We start from the raw sequence: 14,797 nt of genomic DNA on the forward strand, positions 1-14,797 counted from the left end.
TACTGAGACTGGGAAAAAAAAAGGTCGGTGGAGTTGTGGTTCGACTTCTCTGTTTACAGCAAAGTTTTTTTTTTTGCTGCTGTCAGGAGGAACAGAGGAGGCGGTAGAGAAAAAGGGGGCTCGATTCTTCTTTGGACAGAATTTTTTTTTTTTTTTTGTTCTCAGTATCGATGGAAGCCGACACAGAGAATGGGAAGGGAAGAAAGATGGGGAAGGAATAGGATCTTTCTGCTCTGATACCAAGTTGATAGAGAACCCTTAGGGAAGAGAGGGGAAATCAAAGTAGAGAGGGGGAAAACGGAGAATCACACTCAACACATTCATTCAATAATCAAATCACTCTCCAAATCACTCTCCAAATCTTCAATCGATTACAGCCAATATATATACGAAAATAGGAACATGAAATTAGAAACTTAACTGAAATGGAAAGTAGCCTAAATTAGGAAACAACTATAAAAAGGAAACCAAAGCAAGGAAGTAAATCCTCCTATATATTGGCTGTAATCGATTGAAGATTTAGAGAGTGATTTTGATTATTGAATGAATGTGTTGAGTGTGATTCTCCTTTTTCCCCCTCTTTACTCTGATTTCCCCTCTCTTCCCTAAGGTTCTCCATCAACTTGGTATCAGAGACGAAGGATCCTATTCCTTCCCCATCTTTCTTCTTCCCTTCCCATTCTCTGTGTCGGCTTCTACCGAGACTGAGAACAAAAAAAAATAAAAAAAAATCGATTTCGTCTTCTCTGTACAAAATCGATCCCCCCTAGTTTCACCGCCCTTCTCTCTCCCAAGTTCCTGCAGTTGAGCCCTTTTAGGGTTCTAACAACCAAACAAAAAAAAAGAAGAAGAAGAAAGCGACAAAGAAGATCATCGTCCCTGGGTTTTGCCAGTAGCAACGAAGAAAAATAAAAAAAAAAAAAAGATGAAGAAGACAAAATCAGAATCCGGAAGAAGAAAAGATGAGGAGCAGGGAAGAAAAGTATAAAAGAAGAAGAAGAGAGAAGCAGCGCAGAACAAGAACGAGAAGAAGGCGATAAGAAGAAGAAAGAAGAAGTAAAAAAAAAAAAAAAACAGAAGAAGAAGAGAAGACGAGAAGAAGAATAAAAAGGAGAGAGAGTAGCAAATAAAGAACATACCTGGTTCGACCGACTCCTATCCACCGCTGGTCGTTGGGCTCCGACTCCGTTTTCGTCTCCGTCGAGTTCCCCTAGCTCAGTCTCCAAGAAGGAGAGGCCCCTTCTATCCGTAATCCCAACCCATGATTCCCTTTGTTTCTTTTTTCCTTTTTTTTAATTCTTCTGATTTTCCAGTATTGCCCCTCTATGCTTCCATTATTCCTAGTTATCTTTCTTTCTCCTTATTTCCAAGTTGTCCCTTCCTTTTTTTGAGTTGAAGTCTTTTGTATTTCAATTTGAGCTTTCAAAAAAAAAAATTCCCAAAACCTCCCTACCCTACCGCCTCCTCTGTTCCTACCATATATTCTTGAATGCTATTTTGTTAATCATCACCATGGTAGCCAACAGTGAAGTTGTTCAGCAGTTGAATTCTTATAAAGGAGAAACTGATACAAAATTTGATGCTCTCACTAACATGGTCACGTCCCTAAAAACAATGGTGGAATCCATGCAAGTTTCTATTGATCGTTTGGTGGCAGCAAATAAAGGAAAGAGTCTCATTCAATCTGGGGATTCTTCCAACACCACTCCACAGGATCCGTCAGTAACACTACCACCACCACCACCACCTCCACCACTATATGGGACTGGTAGACATGATGATGGAGCAGAAATAGCAGCAAAACTGGATATCCTTGATTTTTATGGAGACAATAATCCAGAATTGTACCTTGACTGGATTTGCAGCTTAGATACATTCTTCAGATGGTACGGGTTGACTGAGGCTCGAAAGATCATATTTGCAGAAGCCAAACTGAAAGGCACGGCTCGAGTCTGGTGGATCAAGCAACAACAACATAACCGAACCCGAGGCATTGGTATGGTCACTACTTGGGCTGAAATGTATGAAGTCATGAATCGGCGATTCTTGCCTTCTGATTACAAGCAACGCATGCATCTCAGGTTTGCACAGTTGAAACAAGAGAATTTGACCGTTGAAGAGTATGTTGCTAGATTTTATTATTTGGCCACTCGTTCTGACTTTGAGTGGGATGAAGAAGTCTTAGTGGCCCAATTTCGCAATGGTTTGCACCCTCAACTTAGTGCTGCCCTTGCATCTAGTCGACTACCTACCATGGAAGACGTCGTACAAGTAGCATATCAGGTTGAGGAAAGTCTGAAACGCCCATACAACCGGAGAAATTTTGCAGATACTTTCTCTCGAGGTACTAATTCCGTTTGGCAACAGTCTCCTACCCAAGAGAGGTCATCTAGCAAACCACAGGCTAGTGCTACATCTATGGCCTCTTCACAACCTAATCGGCCGTATTCTCCGCCTCGACATGTCTCTGAAATGTCATTTTCACGGCCTACTCCCCCATACTCACCCCCTCGGCGTGGTTCAGATAAACCTTCTGATTCTTCAAAATTTACAGTTCGGTGCTACTCATGCCATGGATTTGGACATATCAGTGCTCAATGTCCCAGCCGTTTGGTTGCTTTTATTGATAAGGATTCTCCTATACCATATATTCCCGAAGAGGAACTTGGTTGTGACACAGTTGATTTAAGAGAAGAGCGTGCAACAGGTGAAGTCAATGACACTCTCAGTGACGAAGACCAACATCCTTTTTATGTCATTCGTCATGTGTTGACCACTCAGAATGCCACTGACAATCAAGATTGGCGCCGCAGTAGTATTTTTCAGACTCGTGTGAAGTGCAATGATCAGTTGCTAACCTTGGTTATTAATGGAGGCAGTTGCACTAATGTTGTCTCTGAAGACGCTATTTGTAAGCTGGGATTGAATACAGAACCACATCCTAATCCTTACAAGGTTGCTTGGGTGAACAACACTAATCTAAAAATCACAGATAAGTGCTTGGTCACATTCTATTGGTGGATTTAAGGATACAGTCCAATGTGATGTCCTCCCTCTAAAGGTGTGCCATATCCTTCTTGGTCGACCTTGGTTGTTTGATAAGAAAGTACAGCATTGTAGCTATGCCAATACCTATGCCTTCAAGCATGCCAACAAGACTATGAAGTTTCATCCTGCCAAAGATCTCCCTGAAATTAAGCTCAATAAGATGGTGGGATCGTTCCTCATTCAGCGTATTCCTTCAGACAGTCTCCTCGGTCCTTTCCCTAACTCGACGAAGTCGAGTTCTTTTCAGAGGAGGAGAGTGGTATCTGAGAGGGATAAAGAGATTGGTCCTTGTTGGACCAAAACCCTGGGCTGGACCGGTTCTTCTTGGCTCTTGGCTTCCAAAGCCGGTCATGCTGGTCCAACCAAGAAAGGGCAGCCGTATCTGCATCAGAGGCAATAAGCAATAGCTTTCTAGTTTCAAAAGTTGTTAATTCAATAGCCAAGTTCTTGATGGAATTTCATGAATTTCTGAAGCCACCATGCCACTCATTTTCTCTTACCAAGATTTCAGGGAAATATTTTGTTCATTAAGGTGCACATTGCCACAAAAGGAAAATTTCTTAGATATACCTGGTGGGTGAATTTGCGGTCTGGGCTTCCAAATATACGTGCCAAACCAAAGTCAGCTAGCTTAAGATGCCCGTCAGCTCCTATAAGTAAGTTATTTGGTTTCATGTCCCTGTAAAACAACAGAATATTACTATGAGCCTGGAGGTAAAGGCAAGCAATTAAGGAGCACATAGATGACTTCAAGCCATTACCAAACCAATGATTATGCATACCTGTGGAGAACCCATTTCTTGTGGCAATGGGCAAGCCCTTTCAATGTCATTTGTATGTAAGTCTTGATGTCAGCAGGAGAAAGAAAAATATTCCTATCTCGAATGACGGCTTCAAGGTCGCTCTCCATGAACTCAAACACAAGGTGAAGGTTTTCCTTGTGAGGGAAAGCATCAAACAACTTAATTATGTTGGGATCTTGGAGCTCCTTAAGCAATTTAATTTCCCTAAGAGCAGTAAAATTTACTCCCTCCTTGTACTTCCCCAGCCGGATTTTCTTAATGGCTACCATCTGTCCTGTCTGCACAGACCTGACTAACTTCAGGAACAACTATAACAAATGGAAGCAAAAAAACCTCAAGAGCTGCTACTACATTGTCTACAGGATCGGAAATCTTATTTTAAATGGTCTAGAACCCTAGATTAACACCAAACGATATCTGGAAACAAAGACAGTTAACTTCACCTTAGTATCAATAGCTTTGTAAACGACGCCATAGGTACCCTCGCCGAGGACCTCACGCTTCAGGTATCGATCTGCAACTTTCTTGGTAAGCAACCTATCGACCTCCGACATGGTCGTTAATAAAATTAAGCTGTACAAACAGAGATGAAGTGTCTGGTTTAAGCATCTTCGGAAGGGTACATTACTTTCAGTTAAGAAAGGAAAGATAGAAATCCTGAAAACTTAGTTCGGCCATTGATGGTAGTCGTTGAAGCTTTATGGACGAACGAGGGAAACTAAAAAAGAGGGAAGTGGGAAAATGCAACAACAGAGTTTCAGGGAGGGAAGGAGGGAAATAGAGATATTGAATTGCCTTTCTTGATATTCTAACAATTAGTGGGGGTGTTTTTGATAATATATCAATCTTATTGGGATTTTAGATTTGCGCTTTTGTTCCAAATTTATAAAAGGATAAATTACATGATTACCCACTTTTCTGTTTCTTTTTATAAAATTATCCACGAAAAGTTTTAATTAACAAAAAATACTCAAATTATGTTTGCCTTTATAAAATTACCCACTTAAAGTTTAAATTAACAAAAATACCCAAAATTGAGTCTAGATTTATAAAATTATCCACTCAAAGTTTCGATTATAAAAAAAAAAAACATAATTATATATGTGGAAGATGAAGAGTCACTATTTTGGGTTGTTTTCTAAACCCAAACCTGATTTTGAGTACTTTTGTTAACCAAAACGTTGGGTGGATAGTTTTGTAAACCCAAACCTAATTTTGAATATTTTTGTTAACTGAAACTTTCGCTGGGTAATTTTGTAAAAGAAAACCCAAAAGTGGTAATCATGCAATTTTCCCTTTATAAAACTCATTATTGTATGGAACCAACAAATTGTAGACGGTCAGATTAGAATATAGAAGTTTTCTAATTGATATTAATTGACCTACAATTTAAGCACCACATTTGATTTATTTACTTTTTTTTTGTTAACCAAGGTGTCCGGGCCCGCTTACGCGCACCTTGACTAATCATCGAGGAGACTAGCGCAACAACTCACTGCCATGGTTTGCACTTAAATTGTAAATACACAGATGAAGAATCGAACTTAGGACCGTGCACCTATCCACACAATGCCCAATTCATCCTAACCTAACCAGCCCCACACTTTTAGAGGGGATACAGATGATGATATTGCCCCTAAGATTGAAGTGGAGTGGATGAAATGGCGATATACGTCACGAGTATTATATGATAAAATAATACCTAATAAACTCAAGGGAAAATTTTACAAGACAGTTATATGACTAGCTATGACGTATGGAGCAGAATGATAGTTAGTCAACATGATCCCTAAGAATAAACTAAGTGTAGCAAAGATGAATGTTGAGAGGGTTGTAACGCAAGATTAAGATAGATAGAATAATGAATAATTGTATTATAAATGATTTAAGGGTTACATCAATCTAGGACAAGCTTCGTGAGAACCGATTGATGTGGTATGGCCATGTTCAACGGAGACCTATAGATGCCCCAGTAAAAAAGAATAACCTGATTCATTTGGAGGAAGCCAGAATAAATAGAGGTAAATCTAAGATGACTATTGACGAATTGATCAGAAAAGATATGCATATGGTGATGCTCGATTCTAAAATGACTTCGATAAAGTTTTGTGGAGGGCAATGACTTGTGTTGCCAACATCTTATAGCAAATGCTCCCATGATGCTTATTTCTCTATTGCTTTACCTTATTCTCTTATCTCCATTCTTCTTCATTTTAACCCCTATTTTGTGCTTCTTTATTATTTGATTTCAAGTATTGAATCTATGTAGCCGATCCCATTTAGTTGGGATAAAGTTATGATTGTTGTTGTTGTTGTATTTATAGTAAATCCGACATTGAATGATTGTCATGAATATATTTATATTCGATTAGTCAATTATCGATCCGTACTCAAATCAAATTGATCAGGCTAATCAGACTATAATTAGTCTTTTTAAACAAGTTATAAACGAGTCGATAAATCTATAAATGAACTAATCGGGCTCTAAACAAATTATAAATAGTTTGGTCCTAGGAAGGTACTAGTGTTGATCAGTTCTAATCAGATACTAGAGGTGTCAACCAATTTGACCCGATTGGTTTCAGTCGGGACTAATTTAGATAATTAAGCCTCAAAGCTAAGACATGAAAACCTTTTTATTTGAATGATAAGTTCTGGTTCTTAATCAGACTCAAGATAATAAGACTATAATCAAAATTTAAATGGACTAATTAACTAGTTGGGATATAAATGATCCTCCGGTCTGAATTTTTGGACCTTAACAGATTTATTCCGATTGGACCTTCTGTGCAGATCATACACCCCTTTAACAAATAACATTCACCTACATAGAATCAATATACGTAATGTAATCCTTTTTGGTCATATTAAAAAAAATAATAATAATCAAGGTGAATTTCAAAATTTCTAAAAAAACCTATTTATTTTAAATATGAACTCTCTAATCAGTAGTCATCAATTACAAATTAATGATGGTGATGTAGTAACATATAAGACTAACAAGGTATATCACCGCAAAGAAAATCTTATAGAAGATATAAGATTTCGCACAAATTCAATATATCTAATCTGTATTTATTTTCTTAGGGAGGACGCTTTCCATGATGTTAATGTTACAAGAATTTCCCATACCACATCAGACTGAATCATCCACATGCATGAGAGAGAGAGAGAGAGAGAGAGAGAGAGAGAGAGAGAGAGAGAGAGAGAGAGTTAAAAAAAATTAATTAAAAAAAAAAAAGCTTAAGAGAATGACAGACTGCCGGTAGAGTAGTGTCATGGGAAATTTTTTCCATTTAGTTATCTTTTTTTCTATTGTTTTTTCCACGTAAGGGTGGCAATTTAGAACCAAAACCGAAACCAACAGTTTAAAACCAAACCAAACTAAATTGACACAAATTGATTCAGTTTGGGTTTCAAAATATGTAATATTTTCTTGCTTCACTCTTTGGGTTTCAAGATTGAAATAGTTCGTTCCAACAAAACCAAACAAGGAGCTGAATAAATTATAATATTCATTTTTAATATTTTAAACAATGCACATAAGTTATATTCGTTTTCAAAAATTTTTTTTTTATGGATTATAAATCTTATAAATAATAATTTTTTTTTTTCTAATGAAGATATAATGTTTTCCCAAACATCTAAACTAGGGCCCAAATCGAATGCAAATCCGGTCAAAACCAAATAATGAACCAAATATAAAATTGAATAAAAAAACAACCATGTCAATTTGGAAAAGAGGCTCCTATTCGGCTTTGATTTCCACATGTTGTATCTTAAACTGAACCAAAAGAAAACCAATTAACACTCTTATTTCCACCTAATATAATAGGCCTATATATGTATTTTCATAAAATTATTTGTTATGAATAATATTCCTCATTCTCTTATCACACATTGTCCAAGAGACCAAAATCTTAGAGCTCGAGTAAGGTTTATTTTGTAAGAAGGAAATCTTCTAAAATGGTAAAATGCATTCCTATTACCAACAGATAATTCCAAGGAAGTATGTTTAGTAATACGGATCTCTAGTAGTTATTTTGCCCTTTAACTAATAGACAATTACTATTGCATTTGTGTATTGTTCGTTTGTGGTGTGTCAATGGTTGATACCTATCGACAAGACTGACTATATACTAGCCCTCGATATTTGAAGTATATGTACGAATGTGCATGATGCTCATCATCATTTTAAGGAGAACATCAAATTGAGTGAGTGAGTTGTTGATTGTGACTGATCGAAATCTGTAGCCCAAAACTCCTTGTGTGAAGATTTTAAAATGAAGTTATATTATTATTATCATAAATAAATATAATTTGAAAAATATTTTCAAACCTTTTTGGGTCTCTTAACTAGTCATGATGCTCCAGATATTTTATACAATGGATTAAAAGTTTATGGTGGCAATTTTATTCCATACTTCGGTCCATTGTGGATGTTAGTTGTGTGGGGAAAAAAATGTAATAAAAGTTTCTTTCATTTGGAAGGAGGATTGAGTTTTATTATCGTAAGATCTTCAATTTGTGCAAGTGAGAACAATTCATGGACAACCTTTTAGGGATCACATGACTTGGGAATTGGGATAATGAGTATCATTAAATTGCAATCTACTAACTTTGGCTATATATAAATACTACTTGCAAAATTTAGATTACAACATCTTAAAAAGTAAGTAGAAAATGTTGAGTGAGTCTCGTTATCTTCTACCTTGGGAGAAGGAACATTTGATGTGGATCATTATCAAGTGTTGCATTCCTTTGAAGGAACTTGACATCAATGAGTTTTATGTAACATTTTCCATTATGTTATTAATTTTGTTCATCATGTCTGTGAGATCATGTACTAAATTTTTTTTTATCCAATATTGTTCATTGTTTCAATGCTTATGTCTCCATCATTTCTTCTCTGGAGTCGCCACCTCTCGCCACCTCTGTAAGGTCTAAAGCCCATTAATGTCCCCCCTTTTCCTTCCCTCCATACCATGCTCAATGCAAACTCACTTCACCCCTGAGAGTTGGATGGTAACACTAAAGAAGGAAAAGAAAAACTGGACTCATAAAGGAAACTTGAGATCACAACCAAACCTAGAAAAAAAGGAGAGAGAGAGATGTGGAAACTTGAATCAAGATTCATGACTTCGAAACTTTACAGAATCAAGGATTAAAGTATCGGTATTGATCGCTGTATCGGTCGGTCAAAATTAAGATACGTATCGGAGGGTATCGTATCGTATCGGAGATACACTAAGATACGCTAAAGATAGAGAGAGAGAGAGAGAGGTGGGCATTGATGGGGTCACATCTGATCTATTCCATCATTCAAGTATCGGGAAAAGAAAAAAACTTCATTCTAAAATAAAAATGATAAACACTAAATTGAGGGTATCGTACTAAAAATTCAAGGTCTGTAGTTGTCCCATAAATGTAAAATCCTTATTCCCAACCTTGATTTCCACTTTAGTTAGAGAGAAATATGGCTGACAGCAATTTTGGAACAATTTTGTTGGTTTAAGAAATTTTCATTTCTTTTTTTCTAATGGTAACCAAACATATATATATATATATATATATATTTTCTTCTATTCGTATCGGTACTTTCTTATTACGTACCGATATATATATATATATATATCGATACTCACCGATACGTGCTGATATATACCGATACGTACCGATGGATACATACCGATACTCACCGATACGTACCAATACATACCGAAACATACATTTTACCTCAATTTTATATTTTTCATAGAATCGTATCGAGGCTTGTCGTATCGTATCGATGTGTATTAGTGGTGTATTGATGCATATCGGTATGTATTGTAGGATATATATCGATACGAAATGATTTAAAAAATTCAATGTATCGTATCTTTTTTTTCCTACTATCAAACACAGCTTAAATATTTTTGGTAAAAAATATGAGACAGATAGAAAGGCCAAAAAAAATCCCAATGTGAGACAGACAGGAGATAAGAAGAAAAGTAAACATAGGTCATTCCTCTATTTTCACAAAGCATCATCCGGAGAATTCGAATACGTTCTCGTCTGTGGTCTGTGGTCTGTGGTCTGTGGTCTGTAGATTTGACATCCACTTTCTCCCTCTTCATTTACACCTCATTGTAATCCCATTAATTGAAGCGCGACAGTTTGAAATAATTTGTTGAAGACACGTGGCGTTACGTCGTTCATCACTGAAGATATTTTGCTAAGCCACTGGTTTCCGCTTAATCCTACGAATACTGTCTCTCTCTCGCTCTTAGCACATCTTATGAGATTAGGGTTTCTAATCAAATTCTCAGAGTGAGAGAGAGAGAGAGGGAGAGAGACGTAACGGGGAGAGAACAGGAGGTTTTCTCTGATTTTGCATAGGGAGAAATCAGATATGGCGAATGGGCAAGAGGTTAGCAACAAACAGGTTTTGTTCAAAGATTACATTGTTGGGTTTCCGAAAGAATCGGACATGGTTCTGAGCACTGGAACCATCAGGTTGAAGGCTCCCGAGGGGTCGGAAGCGATTGTAGTGAAGAACCTCTACTTATCTTGCGATCCTTACATGAGAGCCCGTATGACGAACTCCGATAGGCCCAGCTATTTTCCTCCTTTCACTCCTGGCTCTGTAAGATTCAATATTGTCTCTGCCTTTTTTATTTATGGCGCCTTTGAATACTGTTTGTGGAACGTTTGAGATTTGAATTCTGCTAATATAAAATGAAATAGTTCACTCTCTTGTCTGTTTATTTATTTATTTATTTATTTGGAGGGGTGGAGAGCCTCCAGGGATAATAAAATACAGAAAATTATGGATTTTATGGATCTGGATTTCTATTCAGCGGGAATCAGATGGAATCAACCTGAACTCTAAAAACCCAGTACGAATTGAGAGATTTGAAGCAGGTGGAATCGGAATTGAGATCGGTCAATTCCGATCAATCCAATTCTGATTCCTTAAATTTGAACTCAGCTGAATTCAAGAAATGGAATGATTTAAATGGTGTTCTTGTTCTTTAGAGGATCTGAAGAAACTGGGTTCTTATAGAAACTTTAGATGAAAAGCTGAGGTTTTAGAGGGTAGGACAAATTTAAAAAATCTAAGAGTTAATTGTTGATACGAGGACATTTTTTTTGTTTGTTTGTTTGTTGGCAACTCTATGTTTGAGATTGCATTTGTGAATTTCTTGTACTGGAAAGCATGCAGGCCATTACTGGTTTGGGTGTGGCTAAAGTGGTGGATTCTACTTGTCCAAAGTTCAAGGAAGGTGACTTGGTGTGGGGGATGACTGCATGGGAGGAGTATAGCGTGATTACAATGCTGGACTCCCTGTTTAAAATTGAAAACACCGACGTACCGCTTTCCTACTATACAGGAATACTTGGTAGGTCATTTTGTTTCCATTCATGAAGCATACATGCTTGTGGGTGTTAAATAAGACAGACCTGTTAGGATCATTGTTGATTTGTTTTCCCCTTAATAATATTATGAAATTTTGAGAATACTCCTCTGACCTCTCAATGCATAGAATATTATTTACGAAAACTCTATGTAGCATACTGCTAAGATATCCTGTTTGGATGGATGAACTCTTGGTCTAATCTTTCAAACCAATAGTTAAAGTGCCATTTCTGAGACAGAGGCAAGGAATATATTTTCTTCCTGTATTGTAATCTTCAGGTTGAAAGCTTTGTTTGTGCTGTCTTGGGCCCCTGGTGATGGGTTGATAGATTTCTGGGTTTGTAGGTTAATTATGTAGCCCCAATATATGATAATTTTTCTTTTCAGACTTGTAGTCTGTATTGAGTCTATGAAAAGAACAAGTAATTATACTAGTTATAGTTTTTTTGGTGAAAAGGAAGGCCTCATGCTAATTCATCTACCTTACCCCGCCCCCCCTCTTTTTTTTTTTTTAGTTTTTTCATTTTCTTGTCTCATACCATGATTCTGGTGTGTTTTCTGCACCATGTCCTTGTCTTGGAGCGCTGTTCATTATTATTGTATAAATTGCTGCTTCATGGTGCTGTACCTGTAGGAACTCATGTAATTTGATGATGGGACTACGAATCTGGAATTTTTATCTCTTTCACTGGTGGAATGCACATCTACCTATCTTATGTATCACATATTAAACTTGATTCATCTTAACCATACATTTGTTGCTTCCTAGGGATGCCTGGTATGACTGCTTATGCTGGTTTTTATGAGGTGTGCTCTCCTAAGAAAGGAGAAACTGTGTTCATATCGGCAGCAGCTGGTGCAGTTGGCCAACTTGTTGGACAGTTTGCCAAGTTATTAGGCTGTTTTGTGGTTGGAAGTGCTGGAAGCAAAGAAAAGGTGAGTCTTCATTACAGTCACTTCTTTCTGTGGACATATTAACCCAGGATTTCTGGTAGATAGATATGATGAGGAGAATCACTAATTTATTTGACAAAAAAGGGGGAAAAAAAAAATGAAAAGAAGAGAGGATTATGATCACTGGCTAATGATTTCTTTTGGGATAAAAATGAAGGTTGATCTGTTGAAGAACAAGTTTGGATTTGATGAGGCTTTCAATTATAAAGAAGAGAATGACTTGGATGCTGCTTTAAGAAGGTCAGTAGTAGTCTTTATAAGAGAGGTCTCAATATCATATCAAACTTCTTCTTTACCTTGTTTGAAAATATGTAATTAAAATATTATGTCTTCTATCTAGGTACTTTCCTGAAGGCATAGACATTTACTTTGAAAATGTTGGTGGGAAGATGCTTGATGCAGTCCTCCTCAACATGAAAGTTCGTGGCCGCATTGCTGTGTGTGGGATGATCTCTCAGTACAACCTAGAAAAGCTAGAGGGTGTGCAAAACTTGTTCTGCGTTATTAGTAAGCAGATTCGCATGGAAGGGTTTGTGGTTTTCAGCTACTATCACCTTTACAACAAGTTCCTTGATTTCATTATAGCGTTTATCAAAGAAGGGAAGGTAGCTTATGTAGAAGATACTGCAGAAGGCCTTGATAAAGCACCTGGAGCTCTAGTTGGACTCTTCAGTGGCCGCAATGTTGGGAAACAGGTTGTAGTGGTTGCTCGTGAATGAATACTGCATTTTGTAATTTCATTTGTCCCTAATGTATTATACGGGGGACTTAGGTATACATGTTAGGTATACGTGGCTTCAATATACAATTATAAGGTGTGTTGAGTGATCTATTAATTTATTAGAAAGTAAATGTTAGTAGGGAGTATATATGTATCATCATATTATACTACTATATAAATGTATGTACTAATGTTTTTTGGTTAATCTTTTCTTAAAAAATATTGTGGTAAGGGTACTTCGATTAACAACAAATTTATGGGGACTATGATCTATGATCTCCCATTAGATATTACAAGTGAATCTTATGGATTTTGATATCCACTATCTATATAATTTTCAGAAATAATTGTTTTTTTAGCAACCATTAAGTAAGGGTTGTACTAATGTAGGACATAACATCTAAGTTGGGCTGCTTTTGGTGCAAATTGAAGAAGCAGGAGAGAGGATTGGGAATTCGATCACATTGTGAGGAATGCGAATGTAAAGATGGGTATAGAGATTGAGGTATTGATGGACAAAAAGAGATTATGGGAATCTCTTTTTTATGTTTTTCGGTTCTTATACGTATCTAAAATATTGGGTACCAATTTTCCCAGTTAAATTTTCTCCGTAGGGTGGGCGGTGGAGGAAGTTGATTTCTACATTTCTAAAAAACTTCTTTATTTTAGATATGAACTCTTAGATCAATAATCATCGAGTAAAAATTAATGGTGATGATACGTTAACATATAAGACAAACAAGAAACCCAAGGGGGTAGCGCAGTTGGTTAGTAATGAACTTGGTACGACGAGCCGTAAACTCGAACGTCCTAAGTTCGATTCTCATTAGGCACACCTTGGGCCACTCACAAGAGGGTGTTTAGTGCTCCACTGCTTTAGTGAAAGTTGAATGGTTTTCATTCAACCCCGGTATGATTTGGTCCATGCGATTGTGGGGTCAGTATGGGCTTGCGGGACTAGTTAGGCCATCGGCCTAGATACCCATCTTTAGCAAGGAAGGTTTTCCATAATGTCAGTGTTACGGGAATTTTCCAGAATTTTCCATGCTATAAGGCCCACAACAGATAGGGTCATCCACATGAGGCCCACATAGGAAAAATTTTCCTTCTTCTTATCATTTTTCCACCTAAGTGTGTCAATTCAGAACCAAAATCGAAATTAACCGTTGAAAACCAAACCAAACCAAACTGAATTGATACAAATTGGTTCAATTTTTGTTTCAAATTATGGAATCTTTTCTTGGTTCACTTTTTCGGTTTCAAGATTGAAATAGTCCGTTGGAACAAAACCAAACAAGGAACTGAATAAATTATAATAATCATTTTGAATGTTTTAATTAATGTGGATAAGTATTATTCCTTGTCAGTGTATAGAATAATTTTTAGTGGATTATATTTTATAGATCTAATAAACAAGGATTTTTTTTCCCGATCAATGAAGATATAAGATGTTTTTCCAAACACCTAAACTAAGGCCCAATCAAATACAAATCGGGTCAAAATCAAATAGTGAACCAAATATAAAATCAAATAAAAACATAATATAAAATAAACCATGTTTGGTTGGTAAAGAGGCTCTTATTCGGTTTTGGTTTCCACATGTTTTATCTAATACAAATTAATGATGATGATACATTAACATATACGACAAAGAAGATACATCATCAGTGAAGAAAATCTAATAGAAGATATAAGGCACATTTTGACAACATTGTGTTTCTGCCGTTTCTTTGTTTTCTTGTTTTCAGAAACGAAAAAACAACCTAAAAAGCATTTGATAAAGTTGTTCCATTTCACCCGTTTCTAAAAACATAAATCAAAATTTATGCCTATTTACAATTCTAGAAACAACTTTGATGAAACACGTCGAAC

At 36.6% G+C, this 14,797-nt stretch overlaps 2 protein-coding genes across 3 annotated transcripts in view; one reads left to right on the forward strand and one right to left on the reverse strand.

Moving 5' to 3' along the window:
- The window catches only part of LOC122090907 (cyclin-dependent kinase D-1-like), a 14,571-nt gene extending 9,958 nt beyond the window's left edge, over positions 1 to 4,613 (reverse strand). Inside the window, exons 1-3 of one of the 2 annotated variants that reach the window (XM_042660668.1) lie at positions 4,295 to 4,613; positions 3,831 to 4,129; positions 3,619 to 3,727 (exon numbers count right to left, since the gene is read on the reverse strand). In XM_042660668.1, coding sequence (XP_042516602.1) covers positions 3,619 to 3,727; positions 3,831 to 4,129; positions 4,295 to 4,405 — 519 coding nt within the window. In that variant the 5' untranslated portion in view covers positions 4,406 to 4,613. The remainder of the gene's footprint in view (positions 1 to 3,618; positions 3,728 to 3,830; positions 4,130 to 4,294) is intronic. The other variant, XM_042660667.1, reaches the window with a different exon arrangement.
- Positions 4,614 to 10,116: 5,503 nt separating this feature from the next.
- Positions 10,117 to 13,130, forward strand: LOC122091483 (2-alkenal reductase (NADP(+)-dependent)-like). The gene is made up of 5 exons (XM_042661462.1): positions 10,117 to 10,476; positions 11,056 to 11,233; positions 12,020 to 12,186; positions 12,362 to 12,444; positions 12,545 to 13,130. Exons 1-5 carry the CDS (start codon positions 10,243 to 10,245, stop codon positions 12,921 to 12,923), a joined length of 1,041 nt encoding a protein of 346 aa, XP_042517396.1. The 5' UTR covers positions 10,117 to 10,242; the 3' UTR covers positions 12,924 to 13,130.
- The last annotated feature ends 1,667 nt before the right edge of the window (positions 13,131 to 14,797 follow it).

The sequence above is a fragment of the Macadamia integrifolia genome, chromosome 10 (genome assembly GCF_013358625.1).
Source record: "Macadamia integrifolia cultivar HAES 741 chromosome 10, SCU_Mint_v3, whole genome shotgun sequence".
NCBI classification, from domain to species: Eukaryota; Viridiplantae; Streptophyta; class Magnoliopsida; order Proteales; family Proteaceae; genus Macadamia; species Macadamia integrifolia.